We start from the raw sequence: 27,007 nt of genomic DNA, 5'->3' as shown, positions 1-27,007 counted from the left end.
GGTTTGTATAAGGAGATTGCGTGCTGGATTTTACACACCTGATATGGGTGTTGATATGAAGGCTGTTTAGTCTGTATGGCAAAAGGATGAAGAGTATTTGAGAAAGCGTGTGTGATGGTTCTTGTTTTGCACTTCGCATTGAAAGTAACCATTAGACAGAGATGCTAGGATATTTAGTAACAACTTTATTCCGCCATGCGCTCCACGTAACAACTATCTACGTACAGGCGTGGCTTTTGCTTGGCATTATCACAGAATGTTACAGCGTGATTTAAAAACAAACCTTCTGTTGTCTGCCACAGTTATGTCACTCGAAAGCCTTTGGACTGTTTGCTGGTGCTCGATATAAATCTTCTTGCGGTATGATTCAGGTGAATGTCTGTCTTAGAGATGCTGGTTTGTTATCATATATTATATCGGATAAAACCCTTACTTCCTCCTGAATTATCCTGGTCTGCAATCATTGCTGCTAAAAAGCTCCAGCTTGGCTATCATCCATGCTGAAGTCTCCGATGGATGTCTGGCTGAGATATGCTGGTGGGTTATTATTTAGAATACAGTATCGGATAAAACCCTGGGGTGAGGGAATCGAGTGTACATGTACCCTTGCACAATATACCGCCCGTCATGCACATCATCATTCCACATCATCATTCCAGAAGAAATTATAATAGTCCTCCCACATGATCTCATCTGCCTCCACCACCACATCCTCCTCATCCTCGTCTGTATGTAATGAATGTAACGCCTGTGTGTTTATTCCCGTGTATTTCTATGGCGATTCATAGCGGTATGATGATACTCCTGAAAGCTGAACCTTGAATCAGGGACACCTGGCTTCGAGTCATTTATTGAGTGAGCAGCTTCAGAACAGCCACTAGACCCTCACGGCCCTCATGTGCTTCTGTTTCTCTTTCTCCTCTGAAGGGTCTCATTATTAAACTCTTTGAACCGGCTCTGCAACAAAAGCACCATTAAAGCAAAGGCGGTAGGGAATTTGTGCATATGCCTTTACCCGATGTAATACATGTAAAATGACAAACAACACCAACTAGAAGGCAATCCTACAGCCTAAATACACATGTACTGTAGCAAATACATGTGAACGGATTCTAAAGGGACTAGAACCTGCGAACCGTTCTGATCAAGAAACACGTGCAACGTCTGGAAGTCAGTGTTTGAACAAAGTGATGCTGAAATAATAAAACAAAGAGAAAGATCAGGCAAGCGAATAAGCAAGCAGATACACCTGACTTGAAATAGTACAACAATTCGAGAAATGGTGAATCTGTGGGCTTGGTCGGTCCGCATTTAATTGTGTCATGGTGTGGCATGTTGAGGCATGCTGAGACCCCTGTGTAAGCTACCGCTTAGTTGTATATTAGCAATTTAAACTTCCCGCATTTGAGAAACTGGATCAACTCTAAATTCGACCCATGGTCCAATTACATCAGAATTGCATTTATGTGTAACGAAGCATGGGCGAAAACTGCACACTCCTTTTAGTTCACTTAGATTTGAAGGCACATATCTCAGAGAGGGACATCATGTGTGGACTGAAAAGCAAAAGGCTTGTTCGTCTGTACTACACATTGACCAAACAGTAAAGCTATTCAAATAAATCATTTCCAGAACACAATTAACTAATCGTAAAAAATTGACTGCAGCATTTGTCTTGAAATTGCCAAGCTGGGAAGTTTTCATGGAACAACAGATCAAAAATCTTTACTGTCCTACAGCACAATGCACAAAATTGCTGTTCACATATTCAAGTTATGATAAATACATGTGTCGCAAATGTAGCTCATTTGTTTGTCTTGTCTCCAAATCATTTAAAACGGTTCCTTTGCAACTATAATTGAAGTTTAGCCCATTTAAAATATTGCTATAATCAAAATGTTCTGATAGTAAACAGTCCCTCACATTGACACTTGCATCCCAGCCAAAGTCTTGCTATTTTCTGCTTTTCTGCTTTTTCCTTTGGCAATCTTTCATTTTGACATTTTAAACTTGGTTTAAAAGGCTCCAGTGTGGTGTCACTAAACAGCATTATGCCGCTGCTTCGACTAACAGGCTCCTTTGCAGGTGAAATGAATTTGACAGTTTAGACATGGCTTCCACATATTTGACACTATTACTCTGGCAAATCCAGAGCTGTGATGTGTGAGAGATTTGTACGCCTCTCACCTTCATAAAAGAAACACAAATCGTATTATTTCAGACACATGGATTTAGCCCGATTAATTTCTGGGGGCAGAAACGGTAGTAAAATCTGTTTATTGCAGTTGAAGCCATGCAGAAGATCTGTAGAGAGCACAATCCACTGCAGGTAATGACCTTGTGTTGGTGTAAAACAAGGAGGTCTGTAATGCTGTACCAGTAGACAGCTATCTATTAGCATTTCAAAGGCAGCTGCCTCAGCTCATAGACCTTTTTGAAAAAACACATTGATGCAGACTTTGCATACTGGCACATAATTCTTTGCAGATATGTTTTTGAGCCAGTCAATTTACAAGTCATGTGACTAAATACTCTTGTGTGGCTCTTCTGGCTGACTGACAGTTGCAGGCTCTTTACTTGTTACTGTAAGTGTGGCGTCAAATAGAAAAGATGTTTGAAATCTTTGGGCTTTCCTGTAGCTCGGTGGACCTGTCGCTAGAAACGCCAAGGTCATTGGTTCCATCCCAGGGATATAAAGCGCTTTAAAAGTTGCTTTCTCTAAGCGCTTTACAGCAAACATCACATCAGGAAATACAACAATAAGAACACCCTAAAAATATAAAAGTGATACAATAAACAATACAAAATAACATCAAGAATCAAGCAAAAGCAATCGTAAAATAAAATGTTTTAAAAGTTGCTAGTGAATTTGCTTCCTTTATGTCTGACGGGAGAGAGTTCAAGAGCTCAGGAGCATAAGAAGAGAAAGCTCCATCACCCATGGAGCGAAGCTGTGTCTTGGGAACAACTAAGAGACCACTTTTAGAAGAACGCAGATTGCGACATGGTGTGTAAGGCGATAAAAGATCAGACCAGTACTGGGGATACAGGTCATGCAAAGCCTTTAATGTTAACATAAGGATTTAAAAATCAATACGGTACCTGATAGGAAGCCAATGCAAGGACTCTAAGACAGGAGTAATATGATCACTAAACCTGGCCCCAGACAGAATTCATGCAGCCAAATTTTGCGCGTATTGAGGTTTGTTAAAACCTCAGCATGACAGTAAATCAGAAATAGTAGCGTGTAGCTGTACTGCTTAGCTTTTTTGTTGCATTTGCCACACAGGCATCAGCACATTGAGCTGTGCAACAGTCATACAAATGTTTGATTCATTGTAGGGATTCTGTTCCAGTTTCATTATACTGAACCATTGTTTATCTACTTTTGTTCTGTAACTTGTAGAACCTGTAGATAGCTTCAATAACTGCGGTGTACTTTTAAGGTACTTTCCATGGCATTTAACTACTACAAATTATAAGTAACATTAGGAAATGAGCTTCCCCAACATTTTTACTGTCAATTTTACAGATATTTCTTTATTTAAAGTTTTTCTACATGTTTAAGCATCACTATCTTCCTCTAAACTTTATAAAGTGTTTCTGAAGACCTTGTTTTCTCATGAGTTTGGAGTATTATGTTCTGTGAGGCTTACATAACTCATTCACTGTCCGACCAGTGTTACTCATTGGAGACTGTGGAATAAATCGGTTTACATCCTTTTCATCCAGATATGAGCCTTTCGAAAGCCTTACAGAAGCTCATAATGCAAAACCCCTTGACAAAGCATGCGCTTCTCTAATTTCTTTATTTCATTGCGGTCTCACTAGAGCATAACAATAACATTCATGATATTGCTTTCAAACCCTGCAATCATAATTACCTAACCAGAGAGGATAACATGCATCTTACAGTCAGCTCTTAGCTTGATACTCGCAGAAACAATATTTCCATAAATTAAACCTGTGTTTACGTTATCTTTATGTAACAGGCTTGGGATAGAAGATTCAAAGTTATTGCTCATAGTCGATGCCACAGAGCGGCCCAGCTGGAGCGCCTGTAGGCTGTGTGCAGTAGTTATTTTTTATTCTTTCTCATGTGTGTTTTGTTATGTATATGATTCCTGCTACTGTCAGCTGTCTCTATAATAATGTAGGCAGAGCTGCAGATCAACTATCCAAAGTGTCGGGCTGGGAGGTGTTTCGCGACTGTTGTTGAAACGATGCGACGTGTTAACCGCGGTATTGTCATATCAATGAATGAAATTGCAGCAGAGCATCAACTAGCATGATTTCGAATTATGAGGTGAATCGAGAAAGTTCTAACAGCTCAATACATTCAGGACAATGCAGGAAGACGAAATACCGACCACAGCTATGAGAATTTCCATGCATGTTCTCCAAGTAATGAACTTCATACCTTCGGTTTAACTTGAAAGCTATGACTATATAGACAATTTCATGTTGTAGAGATATAATCACACTTAATGTAAATGTTTCTATTTACATGAAAATGGAAATGTCCTGTCAGACAGGTTTTTGCTTCAATCTGAAAACAGTGTTATGGATGTGACATTTTCAGTTGAATGTATTTATTACCAATATTTTGAATCATCTGTTTATATTTTACTAACCCCCTGATTATAGAGTTCAGACATCAGAAAAATATCAGTCTATGCACGAGTTTTCTATTTTAAAAGAGGGAAAATTTATGCGTTACGGATATGACATATGGGGATGCACATTTTTATATACTACACAATATACTTTGTAGTATTTCTGTGAATAAACCAAGAGAAATAATACCTAACAAATGGAGAATGGATGACTTATTATTGGACATCGAATACTATACATAAATGTGCCCATTTATGAGGAATATGGACAGCTATGGATGTGACAATTACCTGACTATGCCTTAAAAACTCATGGGTATTTAAACCACCAAATATAGACATATGACCTATCAGTATGGTGAATAAAACCTTTGGTAAAAACTTTATGTTTTCATCCCAGTGTTGACATTTGCTTGGATTTGCTCATATGCATTGTGTGTAGTCTGATGTTGGAAATCATTTGGGGAAAACTGCCTGAGAGAACACACAATATTGAAGTTTGTACATATACAGGGGCATAAAGAAAGCCATGGTGTACTGTCCATCAATAATAGAATAACGCTCTCATGTTATCAACATATAGCTGAATAGATACTAAGCTTTTGTGATACAGAGGTCTATTCAGTGCGGTAGTTGGCAGTAGTTGACACATCTTAGTTTATCACTACATCGGCTGTAATGTCGTGTACCGTCAACAGGGTTTTCATTTTGTGAAATTTGCTCGTCTCTTTTATCTGTGCCATCTGTAGTTCATGAATAATCGTTGTAAATCAATGTCTTCTTCTGGGTTTTCAAATTATTAAAAAAATATTGGTTATGCCCTTTTTTTGGAGGAGTCTAGGTAACCCTACAGATGGCTAATCCTTTAAATTGGGCTACACAGTCCCCGCTCACCCCGTTCCTCTCGGGTTAATATCCCCTTCTCCCAATTCCCACTCTTTCATTCTCTCTTTCTTATTCACTTCGTCCCTCTACCCTACACAAATCATTGATTTTTCAGTGGTTCCATAAAATATTTACGATGTGTGGGCAGGCCTCTTTCTTTGGGAATTTGGAAAGAGAAAATCATTTTGAAGGCGAAGTCGTAAAGTAAAAAAAGAGAGACAGACAGAAAGAAAGATAGATAAGAGTGATGGAAGTTTTTCCAACGTTGTGTTTAGAATATCAATAGCTCACTTTGGACCACAACCTGAATATAAATAAATAAGTGGATACACTGATAAAGATTGCTATCCGGAGTTCTTGCATCTCTGTGCTCTCTTTTCAAAGCTTCCGATGTAATCGATTCCAGGCCGATTCTTGCGCTCTTAAGCAGCGAGGGCAAAGTTCTTTTGATTTCATTCCCGCGTCTGTCACGCCGGTTTCCAAAAGTCTTTTTTTTGTTACAGTGGTATTGGAATGAATTTCCTCCCACTGTCTATTTTCTGTAAAATGATCTTTGTATTTGTATATATGTACATGCAGAGTATCTGCAATACAGTTTAAATACTTCTACTCTTAACCATTTTCTTATTTTCTTTCCCCTATAGGTGGGAGGGACCATGTACAACACAGGCCGCCATGTATCACTCCGATTGGATAAAGAGCATCTAGTCAACATCTCTGGTGGACCAGTTACATACAGCCACCGCCTTGAGGAGATAAGGTTACATTTTGGCAGTGAGGATGGACAGGGCTCGGAGCATCTGCTCAACGGCCAGGCCTTCTCTGGGGAGGTGAGCTTTGAAACTTGTGTGTCCTGCATCATGAGTGGGCAGCAGACCAGATCACAGGGGCCAAAAGTTGCCGCTGGTTGAGTTTTTTTTCTTTTTTATTTTGAGGTCACTGTCTATGGAGAGTGTAAAATAAATCTGGCCTCTGAGGTCACCGGTAGCCGACGGCAGATAACAATGCTTAGCAGGCAATAGAAAGTATTGCTGTAGAATAAATACCTTTTGGTGTTGTCACGCATTGGTTAACAGTAAAACTGTGCCTAGGAGCATGAATTTCATGAAATGTTTAACGGGTTTGCATCAGATTTATAAATAAAAGTCTGCAAAAAGAAACTTAAAGGCAGCCCCTGTTTGCAATTTCTGAACAATGAACATGCTGAAAAATGCTAATATGTTGGCTGTATTAGTAATGTATAATTACTTATTTGACTCATTCTCTAATTTAAGTAGTCTCCCACTATCAGAGCCATAATAGCTGGAAAATGCGTCTCAATTACGCTCCGGGTGTAATTTTAACTGGCACGGCGCTGCAGCCTTCATCATTTGATAAAGTCACCAGTCAGAAAAGCCTTGACATTTCTTTCTGAAGATAATAAGAACAACGATTTGTGTGGCAACAAAATAAGCATGAGCTTGACAGGCAAATCCGCAGTAATTAATGATTATAATTTCCTCTCTCCCCTTTCGGCAGCAAGCTGATAATCCAACAATAGTAAAACTTAAGTGTCAACGGTCTTTCAGGGCAAACCGAAGCATTACTCTGACACCGGAGGGCCAACACTGTATTTAAAACATTACTTCTCTTGACAGATTGTTTTGGCTTTATTCTCAAATAATGTTTTTGCTGTTGTAATTGTACGTTGTGGTTTTAAGTACTTGGTGATTTTAAACCTTTTACCTTAACCTCCAATTATAGACACGATAAGAATGAGTGTGATTGTGGTATACTATACTGTCTATTATTTTGACCATTGCAAACATCGTCATAATTGATGCAAAAAAATGGTACACCTTTATGTGAAGTGTCTGGGAAACAGTATTTGTATTTTCAGTATGGATCCTTTTTTTCAATGTCACTTTAGTCATTTAAATCATTCCTTATTCATAATCTTAGACATTTACCCCCAATCTTAGTAAAAACTAGAGAAATTCCAATCCAAGTTTGTAAAATAAGATATAACAAACAGTGGTTTAAATTTAGGAACAGACTTAAACTCTAAAGAAATCCAACTTTTTGTGGTGGTCACAGTTGGGTCTGAAAGCAAATGCATCCAAAATCTGCGCTTTTAAGAACTACTTTCTGTACACGCTTACAAAGCACTGAGAATGTAAATTGACCGTGCCTGTCCTTGAAATGAGAACAGAGAGAAAGAATATTAAAACTTAAAACGACAAACACATTCGCAATGTCTCACGACCGCTGGCTGTTTTGCATTCAAAAGCAAGCAAGCTTTTAAGCTTTATTTGGATGTCTGTCTCTGTAACATTCAACACATCTCCACCTAGCTCTTCTGAAGTAGCTGTTCTGAAGATTACATTTGACTCGTGCTCATGAAACCCAGGGGAAAGTTGCCTTGCTGTAGATGCATTGCAACACCTCAGAGTTAATGCGTAGCTCATTCTCCCCGAACCGTGAGGCCAGACTCATTCAGAAACTGCAAATGAAACACCACATATGAAATGAGTGCCAAAATATGCAAGGCATTTCTTAGAAATTTCTCCTAAAGCTGTTTGAAACTTTGGCCTCGCCTTCGTCATCTGTAGTTAAGACATAAAATTGCTGGTTGCTTTCATTGGAAGAATAAATGGCTTTGATAGATCAGTATGTTTAATATATTTCATAAAAATCATGACGCTCAAACCCCAATTTAGTGAACTAAATTTCAACGCAATTTTATGCAAAACTTAATATAGAAAATGATGCTGTTTGGTAGGGCTGTCGATGTTCATCGAATGTTTATGTTCAAACAAACATAAAAATAATAAATGTTTAAATATAATTTAAATTATTAGTAAATGTAAATAAATACATCTAAATATTTCCTAAATATACGTACGTACATGTACAATATGTATATGTTTTGTGTTTATAAATGGACATGCACAATACATAGACATACTGTATATTATGTTAACACAAACCTTTATTCTAGATGCGATTAATCGTTTGACATCTCTTCTGTTTGCCTCAGCAACACAAAAGTGTCACACACTGGACGTTTTTTCCTCACTTAAAAACATGACATAAACATTAAAGAACGAATAAAGCACATCTGAAATCTCAAGGCAAATCAGACCCGATGGCTCAGCACAACGATTAAAACTGTTTTTAGATTATAGCATGTATATATATATATATGTATATATATATATATATATATATATATATATTACACATATTTCTTAAATATGTATGTTTGTGTATCATTATATACACTACACAGACATATACTGTATATATTATATAAACACAAATGTTTATTTTTGAATAGATTAATCACGATTTGAAAGCACTAATTGTTATTCGTACAAAATCTGGATATCAAAATAGTTTTGAACACATCATTTTTATGTACTTGTTTAATGATACAGTAGATTTAGATAAAGATCTTCAGCAATGTTGCTTTAAAATCCTGCATAAGTGGTTTAAGTTCTTTATTCCCCCGGTACCTTGAATAAAAGAATGTAGGAACAAAACGTAACAGCACATTAAAACTGCACTACATTTTAGTTAATCTTGGAAGCGCCGACAAACGATTGAAAATCTTTCCACTGTGATTTGATATTTGTCTGTTTTATGTTTCCCATTCCATCTCCCATGCTTCAGCACCACTCAATAAAGTCACTAGTCACATTGGGTGAATAGATGTGCTTAGTGTTATTACAGACTGAGCCAGCGCTCTGTTGAAAATATTGCATGGTCTTTTAAGTAGTTTGTGTACATCATAATGCACAAAAAAATCCATACATCCGTCCATCGATGTATCTATTGATTCTTTTATAGCAGCTTTTCAGCTTGGACTTTTAATTGAATTACCACAGTTGATTTGTTTCATTATAAGAGATGCATTTTTGTGGTGATGGTGCTCATTTGAAAACCATTTCAACGCGCAATTTTGCAGAACAGTTGTATATTAAACCACGGTGCTAAAAATTATGTGACTAAATAAACAGAACAATCTAATACATAAACATTAAATAGATAATGTTTCTTCGAAAAAATTTATTTGTTGAATTGTCCAGAAACCCACACACTTTGTTTTAGTACCTCCTCCTTCACCCTTTCATTAATTTCCAATTATCAATGGGAGCAAAATAACACATTACTGTCACTGTTCACTTCTCAGCAGCCCAAGTAAATTTCCTCATTAAAATCCAATTTTCGCACGCGCTAAATATAGCAAGGTACCACGTCAAAAAGTCAGAAAGAAATCATCAAACTTTCAGCGTAACAAATTCTCCTTGGTTTATGATGTCACACAGACTAAATTGCACAAAGGAACGTCTCCTTTGTAAACGTCACATCCCCTTCTTCAAAAACATTCTTACTGTGTACCACTTAAGTAATAGGCAATTGGACATTTCTCTTGAAGTCATGCCCTATGCTCTGGTCCTCTCGCACATACGCTACATACTCCTTTACAGGGTAGCTTAACTCTCACGTAATCAAATCACATGGCTCTTTGTACTCCCAGGCTTTCCGTTTATTTGCTTTATGAGTGCACGCTCTGATTCATCTGCTATCGGATGGCGGTTCCAGGCGACTGCTTTTCATTTGTCCAGTTAGCGCCGTCCACCTCTCTTTCTCCTATCGACTTGCTGTCTTCATATTTCGCCCATCGTAGGTCTAAGCCAGCTATCACACAATAAAGAGCTTGTCAGAGGGCCCACCAGAGGCACATGCTCCTATCGTAGCAGAGACACCTCTCATCGGTCTGACAGATCCGCCTGCATGTGTGCGTGCCTCTTGAAAAACATTTCCTGCTTCTGTTGAACACCTCCCCTCTGTCGACAAATAACACAAAACCAATGGATCTGGTAAGAAAAGCATCTTAGCTGGGTGTCAATATTTTGGTAACAAATTTGTTACCGAGCTAGAAGGGAAGTCTGGTACAGTTTTTCATAGGGGACTCTTCCGATTCCCTTCTTTGTGAAAACAATATATCGTTGATGTCCTTTTGTTTTTCAGGGAATTAAAAAACGTAGTACTTTTTAAATGCTAAAATACTGTTTAATATACAAAATATGTTTGTGAAATAAACTCTCAGAGCAACTCTGGAGATGAATTTTATGTGTTCATGTCCTAATTCAGCGCAGACGCAAAATAGAGTTAGCAGGTCACCATTTCAATAAGCTATCACTTGTAAGCGTGTGAGCAGACTAAAATGCGTTTGTCTCACGGTGAATGTGTGAGACTTGAAAGCCCTGAAACATGTACAGAGTTTAGCATGCTGTGCGTTAGTAATAATGGGCCATGGGGAAAAACAGAGCTTCTTGTGTACTGTAGTTAAAAGGATTTTCTGTAGATTACATACGTTTATTTAACTAAAGTTTCGAATTTATATTTAACAATATGCCGTTACAGCCACAATGAATGTCGGGATAGCAGCGGCGGTTAAGGATCCATTTGTTGTGGCCTTGTCAGCCCGTGGAAACAAAGTCCCATTCAAAGAGAGCCTTCGAAATGGGACAGCCTTACCAGGCTTCAGTCGCGCTGCTGTGACACAATCGTCCTTGAAATGCAGGCTTCGAAGCACGCAGCCTCCAAATTGGGACACAAAAAGTTCCACAAAAGGTCAAAGGGCGTATTTTTCGCTGTTCTTCAAACCTTTTCGCATATTTTTATGATAATAAGTACATTTATAATGAGGATGTTTGACGAGGGTTGCTTTTTCAAATGCACGTTATAAATGGCTAAATCTCGTAGTGATTTTAGATCGAGCATCACTTCCTACTGATCAAAGAGCCGTAGTTCATGGATGAGCTGTGCATAAAACACAAAATCAAAGCCTTTGTAACTTCAGAATCGTTCCACACGGGTATAATTAATGTGAATCGCGATTCATCGTCCACAGCCCTAGCATCACCTGTCATCACTGCAGTGACAGAAAAAATGACAAATGTCTTTAAAAAAAACATTCTTGGTGAGTAAAGTAACAATTTCATAAAATCTAGTAGTGACTATAAAGGTCCAGTTTATGAAATTTTGTGACATCTCACTGTGAGGTTGCGAATTGCAACAAACAACTTACTTCATTATGTAAGGTCTTTATATACCGAAGAAATAAGTTATATGTATTATATTACATTTCTGTCCATAGATCCTAGAAAAAGTTTCATACAGCTTCAAACGGGTAGTTAAGAAAGGCCTTTGTGGATATGCAGTTACTGTATATATTTGAGAAGGCATTAAGTCTATAAAAACTCATTTTTGAAGAACTTGACGGTCATTAAGGATCTCAGTTTGCTTCATTACCAACGGCACCTGCAGATGACCACTCGCTTTCATCTCTCACATTTGTTTCCCTTTGGCTGAGGAACAAGCTAAATGATTTTAATGTTTAGAAATACAGGCACTAATTTCACTTTTGTTATTTTAATAAGTACATTTTGGGTTATTTGATTTCATTTTAAATTCATTCTGTGAATGCATTCGAGATTCATCTACCATTAGAAGGGATTGTTGACTGATTTTAGCGTTTAGACCATTGTGGCTTTATTTTGTACAGGGGCGTAATATCCACTAGGGACATGTCCCCTCCACTTTTGTTATGATTTTTAACCGCACGCCGTCATCGCCATGGAGAAGTAGGACAGAGCAGTCTGCCTGTGTCGATGCAGGTGTCGCGTGCATACTCTAAAAATAGCTCACTGAGAGGTTGTTTTCAATCATATGGACGTTTTTCTCCATAGGAACTCACTATGACAAACTCAAAGTACTCATGTTTAACATGAGAAACGTCTCGGGTTACTTGGCTGTAACCCTGTTCCCTGAAAAAGCGGGAACGATATGCTGCATTTCAAACGCTATGGGAGAACGTCTTTGTTCGACCGGTTGTGAAGCACGTGTGTTAAACACGCCAAAAATTATTTTGGCTTTAAATAACCTCGGCAGGTAATTTGGGTAATTACACCAACACCTGCAGGTTATAAATACGCGTGGCGCGAACGCGTCTTCAGGTTCCAATTTTGTCTGAAAGGACGTCCGGCATGCCTACAGTGCGGCATTGAGGCGCAGCATCTCGTTCCCGCTTTTTCAGGGAACAGGGTTACAGCCAAGTAACCCGAGACGTTCCCTATCAAAAGCTACTCTCGATGCTGCGTTTCAAACGCTATGGGAACGAGAATACCAACGCCGCCGCACTGGAGGTGTCTGGACCCCCCAAGGTTGTGTGGTATGTGTGCACAAGCCAAGAGGAGGCCTCAGACGTGACTCTGGGATGTAGACTCCAGGACTTGTGAGCCTGGAGTAGCATGGACATCCAGACTATAAAATCTGAAAAATGTGTGCGGAGAGGACCAGCCCGCCGCATCACACACTTGCTGCAAGGGGACACCTCTTGCTAAGGCCATAGAAGATGAAACCCCCCTTGTTGAATGAGCTCTGATACCCAGAGGTGAAGTTTTACCGCGCGCCTCATAGGACAGAGCAATAGCATCCCTTACCCAATGTGACATTGTTTGCCTGGTGGTAGCCGCCCCTTTGTTGCGGCTCCCATAACATATGAAAAGCTGCTCCGATTTACACCACTGGCTAGTGCGGTGGATGTAATTCTGAAGAGCACGTACTGGACACAGTAGGTGTAATCGTTCCTGCTCCGACGTCGTGAACGGCGGAGGACAGAAGGCCTCAAGAACAACCGGATGCACGGTGGAGAACGGAACTTTAGGCAGATAACTCGGGTGAGGATGCAGAATAGCTTTGACCATCCCAGGGGCAAATATTAAGCAGGACGGTGAGGTCGAGAGCGCCTGCAAATCTCCAATTATCTTAAGAGAGGTGATTGCCATTAGAAAAACCATCTTAAAGGTCAGAAGCCTGATAGGTGCTGACTCCATAGGTTCAAAAGGGGCGCTAACCAGACCCTCGAGCACTATTGCTAAGTCCCATGACGGAACAGTCCGTCTAGAAGTAGGCATTAGCCGCCTCGCTCCACGAATAAAGCGGGCGACTAATGGGTGTTTTCCCACAGAAACCCCACCAATCAGGGCATGGCAAGCCGAAATAGCGGCCACATAAACCCTGAGAGTACCAGGGCTTGTCCCTGAGGACAGTTTCTCTTGCAGAAACTCCAGCACTGAAACAATCTGGCAGTGAATTGGGTCTGCATGGTGAACCATGCACCATCTTTCAAAAACGCTCCATCTAAGGGCGTAGCTCCTTCTAGTGGAGGGAGCCCTAGCACTTAAAATAGTCTCTATTACATCAGGCGGAAGCCCTGAACCTCTCAGCTGGTGCCCTTCAGGGGCCAGACATGGAGGTTCCACAGCTCGGGATGGGGATGAAACACCGTTCCCTGTTCCTGAGACAAAAGATCTCTCCTGACTGGGATCGGCCATGGCGTGTCGTCGAGGAGGGATATTAGGTCCGAAAACCAAATTCTGGTTGGCCAACGGGGAGCTATCAATAAGAGGCGATACCCCTGTTGACGGACCTTCGCTAGGACTCCCGGGAGCAGAGCTATCGGAGGATATGCGTAAAGACGCAGTCTGGGCCACGTGTGGGCCATAGCGTCCAGACCCAGGGGAGCTGGATGACTCAGAGAGAAGTATAGGGGACATTGTGCTGTCTCCTGTGTAGCAAAGAGGTCCACCTCTGCTTCGTAAAATCTTTCCCAGATTTGTCTCACTATCTCGGGTGGAGTTTCCATTCCCCGTTCGTCACAGCTTGTCTGGACAGAAAGTCTGCTCCCACATTCATATGCCCCGGGATGTGAATCGCTCTGAGGGACAGGAATTTGCCCTCTGCCCAGGGCAGGATCTGCTGGGCCAATTTGTTCAGGTGGCGCGACCGCAGCCCACCCTGGTGATTTATGTACGAGACTACTGAAACGTCTGCTGTTAACATCCTGCGACGACAACACGGACCGAGAGTGGGACCTAGAGTCAGAAACTGAGGTCTGAAACACATAGAAAGGGTGCGAAGCCCCTGGTGCGTCACCCTTATTTGCCTCTGGGGGTTGGCCCTTGGATGAAACCCCCTGGCTCTGAGCCACAACTGAAACGGTCTTATATGCAGGAGGCCCAGAGGTATTACTGTGGAAGCCAGAGGTATTACTGTGGAAGCCACCGCCATGAGACCTAGAACTCTTTGAAAGTGATGATTTGTCACTCTCTGGCCTAACCTGATGCTCCTCAGGGTGCTCTGAATGGATTCGACACGTGCAGGTGACAGTTGTGCCTGCATTGCGATCGAGTCCCATATAACCCCCAGATACGTTGTATTCTGTGTAGGGGAAAGAACACTCTTTTTAACGTTGAGTCTTAACCCAAGAGTCTCGAGATGAACTAGGACGACATCCCGATGTCGAAGCTCTAGCTCCCGAGACTGAGCTAAAATCAGCCAGTCTTCTATGTAATTCAAAATGTGGATGCCCTGGAGTCGCAGAGGAGCCAGAGCTGCATCCATGCACTTTGTGTATGTGCGGGGTGACACATGCATACAATGCGGTCCTTGAAGACAAAAGAACCTGAAGACGCGTTCGCGCCATGCGAATTTATAACCTGCAGGTGTTGGTGTAATTAACCAAATTACCTGCCGAGGTTATTTAAAGCCAAAATAATTTTTGCCGTGTTTGACACACGTGCTTCACAACCGGTCGAACAAAGACGTTCTCCCATAGCGTTTGAAACGCAGCATCGAGAGTAGCTTTTGATAGGGAACTCAAAGTACTCATGTTTAACATGAGAAACTCAAAGAACTCATGTTTAACGATGTGAACAACGACCAGGAAAGCCCAAATTTGTGTCAAACCTTACATTATATAAACTAGTGTGATGAGGTTCAATAAAAGGGAAGGACGGAGGCGGCAACCGGCAAACGTTTAACAAAACTTTAATCAAATAAAACAAACAATAAACACGGTAGTAAAAGAGCGGCAGACACCTCACGGTAGACTGCCGGCCATAAAACACAAACACAAACTTAACAAATGTCTCCTAGCTTCTGTTAAAAGATCAAGCCCTTGATAAATAAAGCATTTTAGAAAGTCATTCAGCTCGTCTTCTCCCGACCGCAGATTAAGGTTTACAGCCATTTTTTCCTCCGTTTCTCAGTCAATACTCGCATTTTACCCCTTCATAAACATCAACTTTTGCTACACAATTAAACATATGCTACTGTCTACTTACAGAAGGGACTGGGGCTTGCCTTCTTCGCAGTAGCATCTGCCTTGGGTTTCTCCAAAGAATTTGACACGATTGTTTTGTTTATACCATTAACATATATCTGGTTTCTTAAACTAACAGATCCACACACCTACATCAATGCCTGTCTTTTTGTAACTATATTAACACTACAGCCTAAAAAATCCATTAATTTGATGTTTCAAAAACATCTTCCCCCATTTTGTGTCCCCCTCCACTTCTCAAACCAAAGTTATGCATAAACTCTATAAATGTGTGTGTGCAGATAGATAGATAGTTTGTTAGACAGACAGATAAGACATTACTTATTTCTGTTATAAAGTCATTTAGATTACGTAAACAAATACTGTATATTTTTCCCCAGAGCAGTTTGCTCCCTGTCCAGTGTGTACCCTTGGGTTTAAATCCATGGATTAAGACGGCTCTCGGGTGGAAATCTCACATCTAATACTGCTTCCCAAAATGTATCTTCTGCACTCCTTATCTCTGTGGAAAGTTTGGGGAAAACACCAGCTTCACAAAGAATCGAATCAAATTCATATTCGCGCCGTAATCACGTTTCTCCACATCTGATTAAGTTTATAGACGATCTGTCACTGCCTGAGTCTTCTTTTGCATATTTCATAATTAGGAGCAGCCACACAGTTTTTAATTTTTTTAATGAAAGCCACCCAGCAGGCTTAAAGGAGATCGACTTAAAAACATTTGTTTACAACATGCAGTCGATGGATAAGACATTAAAAAAAATACGAACTGAATGCATATTTGTATTGTTATTTTCCAAGAGTTGTTCTCGGCACAATGTTATCTTTGTGTCTCCGCACTTGTTTTTAACAGACTCCTGAAGAGACCTTTTCACCTAGCTAAACCCTCCTGCGTTTTAAACTCTTTCTTAAGGAAGATTGCCAGCGCCTCACAATGAATTCACATTTACGTTTGACAGACGTTTTCAAACAAAGAAGGAGGCAGCTGTTTACGCGCGATTGGGATTCGCAGCCATCTGTAATGACTCAAACTTCGGCTGTTATCCAAACTGACTCTTAGCTTGGCACAAGACCAACTCATTTCAACTGACGTGTTGGTTTTTCATATATTTGTTTGAGAAACAAACGGGATTTTCTGTAATTATAGAACAAATTATAATTAATCGGTAATTATTCCCAATTATGCTTTTCTTATTTCAAAATTCCTCAAGTATGTATTTCATATCACAACATCTGACACTGAATCGACATAAATAGCCAGTCATTGTTAACTCTGTATTAATGCTGACAGTCTTTTGTGATGGTGTTCAAATTACATTTAGGAATTTGGCAGAGTCTTAATTGGTGCACTTAGTCTTTACATTTTATTAGTATGTGCATTTGCCGGAAATTCAATTCATGACCATTGTGTTGAACTGCAGGCAAACTATGCCTTATGCTTTCAACAAACAAACCTTGATTTCCAAGAACAAAAAAGACAATAATTGCCTTTGATTTTGTCCACACAGGTGCAGCTTATACATTACAACCATGAACTGTACACAAACTACACAGAAGCTGCTAAAAGTCCAAATGGATTGGTGATAGTGTCTATATTTATGAAGGTAAGTACATGCCTATTCAAAGTGACACTACAGAAAGTATTTTAGGTTGTATTATTGGACATTTGTTGCACAGGAAGGTGAATACGGATTGACAGGAATGCATGTCTGAATCCTTATTGCGATGAATACAAATTATAGCTCGATTTGAATCTCAATACATTCAATAAATAAATAAATACTCCAGACACAATCAGCCATGCAATTAGGATACTGCTGGCAAACTCCCTGTCACTCTGGAAGGACAAGGTTACCAAATAACTTTTCTCCTCCTTGTTAAATGTCTGTGAAGAGATGCGCGTCTGGAGAGCTGTTATAGGCCATTACCTTATTTTCCCCCTCAGGCCTGGAGTTCAAGCTAAGCTAATTAACCCATTCAATGTCAGTGGCAGGCGCAGTCATCTTTGCCCTGGATGTGAGCCTGATGCACTCACCTCTGCTGCCTGAACATATGGACTGTGCCTAGTTCATGCACTCACTCCATCACTCAGTACGAAGAATTATGTAGCCTTGCCATTAAAACCTGATATAGACCCTCGTGAAATATTCAGATATACTCAGAAACATTGAAATCATCACATCGGAATTATAAGGCTGACATTTTGTTGACAATGGCGCTTTTTTGTACAGCGTTGGGGTTACAAATAGCAGCTTGCAATGACTTCGGAGGCAGCGCTTTTGCACTTTATAGTAAACAGAGAGCGTCTTTACAATAACTGGTCGCATATTTAAAAACTACAATACAAATTTCTCGCTAGACAGAAATGATGATCAAAAAATATGATATACATTTATTCAAAACTATGCTCCAGCCGACATTTCATCCACTATTTTATTATTTCAAGCTTAATCCTGCTTGACCAATCATCTTCCTCACGTGTTGTTTTGGAAGCGACAGGTCTCGATACTCGCTTGCCATTGGTTAGCTGTGAAAAAGGTGCTTTTCGCGGGGCTTTTTTTTCACAAAGTTGAGCTTTTTTCAACTTTCAACAGAGAAGACCCTCTGAATCGCAGAAAAAGACGATGACACCGCCATTTAAAAAAGCGCTCAATACTTTTTTTAAACACGGTTTACTCCATAGGATTTTGATGTAAAACAGACACAAGCAGCTTAAAAAAAGAAGTAAAATCTGAACACAGCCTTATCCACATGTTCTTAATCTGTAATTTATTAAAAAAATTTGATGTATTTTTTCATTACGTTGTGTACATTTTTGAAAATGTTGTTTGATCCACAAAGATTGCAACATTTTGGCGAAGTGGTTCTTACTATGGTGAAGAGTAGTTAGGATGTTTCTAGCAAAAAGACTAAGAAATTACTTTTGGGGGTATTTTTCATAAGAGACTTTCTTTATGTTCGAGTTGAGGATCATTTCAGATTGGCTCACTGTTTGTCCTCACCTGTCAATGATGTGACAGAACAGAAGCACAGTCGTTCCACTCATATTTTTTTCTCTCAGAAATGACTCATCCCCAAAGCCCTTCCTGTAAGGTCCCACACGCTGTGTTCTCTGTTATGGCGTCACACCTTCAGGAAAGGCTCCCATCTGAGTCTAATAGTATGAATGGAAGCGATACCAAAATGTGCACCATCATTGTAGGGGGAAGCAACAAAATGGAGGAGGTTGAGTGTGAACCACACATTCTGCTTGTGGTATAAACAGCTACTTGTAGAGAATAAATTGTTAGCTGAAGCAAAAATGTTCCCGGTAAGGCAAAACAATGATCGTGACTGATAGTAAAAACGAACCTTTTTCATAGCCACATTCTTTTCTTTTCACACGCTGTGCAGTCGACCCTAATTATTTATTGGAAGAGATAATGGCCTGCTGCTGCCTCTGGTTCTTTCTCAGAAAGTCTCGAAAAGATGTAAGACTTTTAAACTGTAATATTCAGCATCCTCTCGATGAACAGGTCAAAGGAGAAGTCATTTGTGTTGTAGTCCCAAGGCACATTTCTTTAAATCGCTGAAATTGAGAGCGTTTCAAATTACCAATGAAAGGAGCGGAGTCGAAGAAAAGCTAGAGAACTTGTACTTGTTGGGTCGGTCAACTCTGTCATACTAATAATTCTTAAAAGCAGCCCCCATTATTGAACAACTTTATTACCTTAGTGTCTCATAAGTTATTGTTTAACAAACTGCTGTTTCCGACACATAAATTAAGGTGTTTTCTAGTTTATTTTGTGTATCTGTTAAAGTTCAATGCTGTCACCTCAATTGAGATATTGTTTTCTTTCCAGGTAAATGATTGTGAAAACTAAATTATATCTTACACTTCTCAAGAGATGTTTTGTTTCTCCTATTTCTTTTCTTCAGTCATGTTGTCTTCCTTCCAGAAATCAAGTTGTCACTAATGATCTGTTCTGTTCTCTCAATCCTCTTCCCATGTCTACTCCTCTCTATCACTGTCCTCCTCCCTTCCTCTCTTGACACCTGTTCTGTTTCAGATATCCGAGACTTCAAACTCATTTCTGAATCGAATGTTGAACAGAGACACCATCACAAGAATAACATATAAGAGTAAGTAAAACATGATTGATATTGTTGACCGGTCTCTGATAAACTCTGCGTTGTCTTTCAATTTCAATGTGATATTAGTTATTACAATTATTCATATCACGGTTACTGTCAGTACCAGTAGCCTATAATGCAAGACCCTTATTTTAAATCAGCAATAAAATCGGGTGTCACGGCCAAAATCCCCCCCCCCGGCTAAAAACAGCTTATTTTAGGTTGCTCCATCCAATTCACATGAAGATTTTTAATAAATGAATATTTTCTGAAAGATATCTTGCTTTCGGAGACAACAGTAAACATTATACAAAGGTATGCGCATTTGTCTTTTAGATTATTTTAATAGACTACTTCGCAAGATGTAAACACTGGTCCAGAAAGACGTCTGGTTTCATTTTTATTTAATAATATGTTTTAATCTTACATATATAAAAAATACACTTGTTTAACATTTTGATTCGGTTATAAATTTTCTGTTGGTTGTATTCCGTGCAAACGTTTGAGTGGTGTTAATAATTTAAACGGAAAGTTCTTCTGGAACGGCGTTGTTTACATCTTCCAAAGTGATCTATACATTCTATAGACTTGATTTTTGTAATGGGTAAAAACAAAGTGAAGTTGCAGTGGTCTATCCATCATGACAGAATATTAAAATGAATCACAAGTGAAGGTTTTAATCGCAGGTGAAGGTTTTAATCGCAGGATCAAGTTTTAATCACTCATTGGTTAAGCCTTGTTTAAAATTTAATAAAGCGAGACGGCGAACATTAAAATGAAACCTAAATCAACAACTCCTAGATTAAAACTCATTGTTACATGATCTTTATTAGTGCAACACTTCCTTACATTAAGCAAACAACATTTTTGCCAATTGTGTATGCGCGGCACAAGGTTTCGCCATTGTTCTATATATACAGTTTTGTTAATCAAATTCCTCCTTAACATTACTGATTGAAAGAACAGTGTGACGGCATGAGACTTCTGTGAGAGCGAGGCGAAGGTGTTGAGTAAAAACCGCATCTGCTTCAGGGAACCACATCTTGGTTTTGGAATATTTTATAGCCTACACTAGAAATGCAGCGTAGTGGAAATCTTCCGGGGCATTTTACACACCAAAGGGACTTTTGTAAAAAGGCCTTTCATAATTGAATTAATAAGGGTGAGGAAAGTTTGGATGAATAGTTAAAACCTTCTGACCCCTGGTGGTTGGTGCATATCCCAGAGGCCTCAGCGGTGCATGAACATAGGCCAGCAGAGCTCAGGGACGACTCAACAGTCTTACCGTGGGAGGGCAGAGGAGCGTGGGCTTTGACAGCTGTCAGAACACCCCACCGTGTCTCTACGGCCTCCCGCTCTGTTCCCAGTTGAATCTCTGGAAACGCACAAGCAGCCCTCACTTCAGCGCTATGGAGCTAGCGCATGTATTTTTTAACCTATTCCCCTCCTCCACAGCCAAAAGGAATTATTTATGCCACCAAAGCTATCAAAGTTCAGCGCGTTGTTGCCGATGGAATTGCAAACATTCGGGGATTTTTCCCAGCCTCAGATAGAGTGGTAATCAATGGGATAGAGGCAGAATAATGAACTATTTCCTCTGGCTGACGTGAGTCGGAACCCATTACTTGTCTGTTGTCAGCGAAAGGTGAGTTCAATATGTCCTGCTCTTCATAAATTCAGCGGCGTATTATCTAATGCAGACCTGCTATTGTGAAGTCAAAATAACACGAGCTGTCACCGGCCGTTCGACAAATCAAAGACGAAGCATGAACAGAACGCTGAGGCTGGAGCGTCTGCGGGCAAAGATGCAGTAAAATTATCTCGAGTCTTTATGTTGCTGCTGTTATTTCAAGACGTTTTTAAAGGGTGCCAGAAAGGTAGGGAGTTGGGTTAGTGATATATTGTGATGACTGAAAGAACAAATCTGTTGTTATAAAATGGCTCTAAAGTTATGTTCTCTTGTTTTGTGTAGACGATGCATATCTTCTCTCGGGGCTAAACATTGAGGAGGTGTATCCGGAGACATCGAGTTTTATCACTTATGAAGGATCGATGACAATCCCACCCTGTTACGAGACCGCAACATGGATTCTGATGAACAAGCCGATATACGTCACAAAGATGCAGGTAAATGAATAAGGACTCAGATAACTCCTCTGTATAGAGCTTGACGTAGCAGAAACAACCACAGGTGTGCTGGTGGGTGTCGCGTAATAAATCGGTTTTGGAAACATCTGCTCCCTAGACTGGTTTTGATGCGAGTCTGCTAGGATTGGATTGACTGTGCGATAATTGTCTGACCTGCCATCAGAGAGCCGGAATGAAATGTTTGCCCCTTCCGTGTTATTCCGGCAGATGCACTCCATGCGGCTGCTGAGTCAGAACCAGCCGTCACAGATATTCCTGAGCATGAGCGACAACGTGCGCCCGGTGCAGCCACTAAACAACCGCTGCATCCGCACCAACATCAATTTCAGCATGCAGGGCAAGGACTGTCCCAACAACAGGGCACAGAAACTGCAGTATCGAGGTCAGTCTCTGTTCTGTCATATGCGCCGCCTGCTTTGAGTTAGAGAGCAAGGCAGTACATTGAACTTGAATATGCCTCCAATTCTCAAAGATAACATTGATGCCCAGGCAAAATGGATAAATGTATTGCATTGGTCAATGTACAATGAACATGTTAAATTATGCTATTGAGGAAGAATTAGGGAGCTGAAGATTCGGGTACTTTTATCCAGACGTGGGATTTAAATGACATAACACTGGCGTTATTAGCAAAACGCTCCATTATACTTGAGCTGCAGTATAAACTTTCCCTCATGGTTCTTTTTTGGTTCCTTTTTGCAATTGTAAAATAACATACAGAACGCAACTTCCCGGATGGTTGTTTTGCAACCACAAAGTACCGTCTGTCATTGTTATATTTTGCAAGCATGTTCTTTGTAAAATAGTAAATAAAACAACTTCTCTTTTATCTGAAAATAATATTCTTGTAAAAATAAGATTTAAATACGATTTCTTTTTTGTAAAATAATCAAGAATTTACACATCAAATGGTTAAATTTGACAACCCCAGTAGAAACGTTCTGGGAACTAGTAGCACATTTTTTTGTAAAGAAAGCTTTCCTGGATAAACAAAAAAAAACATTTAATTTGATTGGCTGCATTGTCTCTGACTTCAACAATAAACAATATGACAATATTACTCGCTTTGAATAGGCGGTAATATTTTGTAAACATTTCTTATTTCTTTTACATACAGCTGTACATGATTATATATGTTAAGCTTTTTGATATTTACATTTAAAGGGAAACTTTACTAGCAAATCAGTGAAAAATGGGGAAATTTTGATTTGCTAGGAAAGTATCCCTTTAAGTATTTAGCTTTCAGACGTGTTTTGTGGGTCATTGGCTGCCAGTTGACAACCACTGATGTTACAAATAATATTAAGGGGCTTAAAAGTTATTAAAAGAGAAAAAAGTGTTAAAATGGAAGAAAGAAGCACAAATAACTAAAACAACTACACCGAACCTGATACAGTGCGAGTTTAAAATCAAGCATTCTGCAAACAAGCAAGAGAGAGTGCATACAAATAAACAAGCATGATTAAATTCATTATTCAACAACTCACAAGCAAATATTTAGCCTCAAAACATCTGTATCCCATTTTATCACGTGTCACATACTCTGAGAAACAGTTTTATATACTGTAGAGTAGCATATTAGACGCTTCAGATAATTACTGAAAGGCTTATCTTAAATGTGCATTTCTTGTCTGTGCTTCTTTAACAGTATAGAAGCAGGTCGCCCTCGCAGACATGAGCAGATTGAGATGCACACAATATGTTTATGCGTCTCCTGTGATGCTGTTCCGAAACTGTTTTAGCCCTGTAGCACTCCAGAATCTTGGACATAAAGAACTCATATTATCTAGCCTGCTCTTATCACAGGATTTCATTATGGGGTTTTCCTTGAACTGACGGATCGAACTCGAGGTTGAATTTACCATCCCAGGGGGTGAATGAGCGATTCAAAACCCTTCCTTCCTTTATTATAATAAACTTGTTAAAAGATAAAAATATCTTGAGGGTGAAGGAACAGAACGAAGCATTTAATTAGCGTTAAGTTAGGCATCTGAGGTCATGTGTCTTAAGCTAGGCGATGTATCCTTTGTAAAAACCAGCACAGTGAGGTGTCTCCAGGCATAATTGAATGTTAAAATGTAGCTTGGGGTGATGAAACTTAAACTGCGGAAACTTCAACAATGAACTGTTGTTTTCCGCTGTTTTAAAAGCCATAGTTTATGCCTAAATAAAAGTTCGGTCATGTCTTTTCTGCCTTACGTTGCTTCAACATTAGCGCTTTGCGAAATGGGATTTTTTTCCTGGATGTGGTCTAGGCATTTCAGCAGTGAAGATCTTCAATTTTGGTCTCTTTAACGTACGGCTTCAGAAGAACTGGATTATAGCACAGTCATGGACCTTAATGGTGGTTTACTTTGTATTTTTGGTATTTTGGAGCTCGTAAGATACAAACGGCTGTTGAACAGGTATATCAAGAGCTAGGTGTTGCTTTTGTGTTCCACTAAAGAATGACAGCATATGGGCTGTGTGCCATCATAAAAGGTGTCTTCCTGAGAGCCAATCAGATTTCAGTTTAGTGCTTTGTAAGAATTTGATTGATAGTGTGTTAAAGGGGTAGTTTACTCATATCATTGAAAACTTCTTTGACTCTATGATATTTTGAAAAATATCTTAGTGGTTTTGTGTCCATACAATGGAGGTCAATGGGGGCCAATGTTGTTTGGTTACCAATGTTCTTCAAAATATCTTCTGTGTTCTTCATACAGGAATGACATGAGGGTGAATACATGTTGAAATAATTTTCATGTTTTTAGTTGATTTTACCTTCAAGGGCTTATTTGCTGAATATGTTTCATACAGAGAGGGAAATAATTATTTGATCCCCTGATGATTTTGAAAGTTTGCCTGCATACAACAATTTTTTTATACATTTTTATGGTAGGTTTATTTTAACTGACAGAGACAGAATTTTTTTTTTTTCAGGGGAAAAATGTTATATAAAGGTTACACATTGATTTGCATTTCAGTCATTGAAATAAGTATTTGATCCCCGACCAAACCATAACTAGTATTTGGTGGAGAAACCCTTTTTGGCAAGCACAGAGGTCAGACATTTCCGATAGTTTGTCACCAATGCGGTGAAGTCTCCCTGTACCCGTTTCAGAGAAAAAGCCCTTAAGCATAATGCTTCCAACACTGTGCTTCTCTGTAGGGATGGTGTTCTTGGGATCATAGTCAGCATTTCTCTCCCTCCAAAAACAACAGTCAATTTTGGTCTCGCAGCACTGTCTCGAAAGCCTTTTCTGAATCATTTTGATGTTCTCTGTTAAACTTCACACAAGCCAGGCTTCTTGGGCAGGAGGACCTTTGTGGGTGCTTAAGGTTTTCAATATATTGTGGCATAGCGTGTTACCAATGGTTTGCTTTCTAACTTTGTTTTCTAACCCAACTGTCTTGGAATCCTTAACAAGCTTCTTCCGTGTTCTGGGCTGATCTTTAACCTTTTTCATGATCATCTTTACCCCATTGGGGAAATCTTGCAGGGAGCTCCAGACCAATGGCAATTGGTATTTATTATGTATTTCTTTGATTTCCAAAGAATCGCTCCAACAGTCGTCTCCTTCACACCAAACCTCTGTCTATGGCCTATTCAATGTTTGTGCAGGTCTAAAATCTTGTCCCTGACATCCTTTGAAATGTATTTGGTCTTGGACAATGGTGGTGGAAAGGTTGAAATGGAAGATACAGATTGTGTTGGCAGGCATCTTTTATATACATAACAAGCTGATTTAGGAGCACTTTCTTAAGGTGACAGGACTAATCTGTGGTCCATATAGGCACATTTCCAATCTGTGGAGCCAGAAATCTTGCTGGTTGGTCGGGGATCAAATACGTATTTCACTGACTGAAATGCAAATCGATTTATAACCTATAAAAACATTTTCCCCTTTTTTTGGTTGATATTCGGTTTCTATCAGTTAAAATAACCTACAATAAAAATTATAGACCCTTAATATCTTTGTAAGCAGACAATCTTACAAAATCAGCAGGGTCCAAATAAGTATTTCCCTCACTGTACATACCAAGGATCATAATCATATTTTTCCCTTCACAGTGAACGAGTGGCTGCTGAAATAAAGCCAGGATGCGGATCAGCCCAAGAACACGAAACACAAGAAAAAGAATGATGGGAAATGCTGATGGGGCAGTCAAGACTGACATATATCCTGCCAGATAAAGTCATGACGTTGTAAAGAATATAGTAACCCCAGGAGAGACTTTGCACCATTAGCAAAGAGATCCAATTTCATACATCCAATCAAAACTAGTGACATACAGTTATAACAACTACTCAAATGTTTTGATACCTTTTTTGGGAAGAAAACAATAAAAAAACAACATGTATTTCATAGCCTCGCCACAAATGGAACTGGATGTTTTTAGCCTTTGTACATATGGACAACTTGCTACAAATCTGGAACAAAGGGACAGGACATTGAACCCTATACAGCGACATCCTCAAAGCATCACTGCATTCTTAATCTTTCTGTGGGGGAGAGACCGCCGACACCATGCTAGAGAAGAATGTGGGTTGATACTGTCTGTGATACAATGAGTGTCTTGGCCTTGTAAATATAATTATTCATGCTGAAAATGAATATGTAAAGATACAAATAAACATTTAAAAAAATAATATCAGAGGGAAAAATAAATGAAAAAAGTTGAATATTTTACGCTTGGCGCACTTTGAATTTCCGGCGAAAAGCTGATGCCTTTTTTGTTTCATTGTTTACAATGGTCATACACTGTGTTTGATTAATGTTATCGGCCCAATAAATGTGTTTGGAAAGTTCACTTTTGTAAATATTTTCAATGTCTTTGTCTTTGTTTTGGGATGCTCATATTCAGATGATCACGTTCTTTTTTTTCGGAATATCTAGCTACTTTAATTTTTATTTGCTGCGAAACACATTCAGTTGTGGTATAGGTCTGAGTGCAAACAAAGCTGATTTCTAATGGCAGCATTTAATGAGGTGGAATCCAGCTGAAAGAAGCGTTGCGGCATTCTCTCGTGTTGATTTGCTGTGGACTTACTCGCCTTAAGCAGATGGAGGCAGAATTGATCCCC

At 39.5% G+C, this 27,007-nt stretch overlaps 1 protein-coding gene across 2 annotated transcripts in view; it reads left to right on the top strand.

The window, feature by feature from the left end:
• The window catches only part of ca10a (carbonic anhydrase Xa), a 144,775-nt gene extending 118,028 nt beyond the window's left edge, over nucleotides 1–26,747 (top strand). For both annotated transcript variants that reach the window (XM_079477064.1, XM_079477063.1), the window contains 6 exons: nucleotides 6,146–6,331; nucleotides 17,187–17,282; nucleotides 19,728–19,800; nucleotides 21,764–21,918; nucleotides 22,147–22,321; nucleotides 25,994–26,747. In XM_079477064.1, the coding sequence (XP_079333190.1) occupies nucleotides 6,146–6,331; nucleotides 17,187–17,282; nucleotides 19,728–19,800; nucleotides 21,764–21,918; nucleotides 22,147–22,321; nucleotides 25,994–26,016 (708 nt within the window). In that variant the 3' untranslated portion in view covers nucleotides 26,017–26,747. The remainder of the gene's footprint in view (nucleotides 1–6,145; nucleotides 6,332–17,186; nucleotides 17,283–19,727; nucleotides 19,801–21,763; nucleotides 21,919–22,146; nucleotides 22,322–25,993) is intronic.
• Nucleotides 26,748–27,007: the final 260 nt, after the last annotated feature.

Source organism: Barbatula barbatula (assembly GCF_947034865.1).
Source record: "Barbatula barbatula genome assembly, chromosome: 16".
Lineage (NCBI taxonomy): Eukaryota > Metazoa > Chordata > Actinopteri > Cypriniformes > Nemacheilidae > Barbatula > Barbatula barbatula.
Note: the sequence above shows the minus strand (reverse complement) of the source record. Positions and strands in the feature narration are given on the sequence as shown.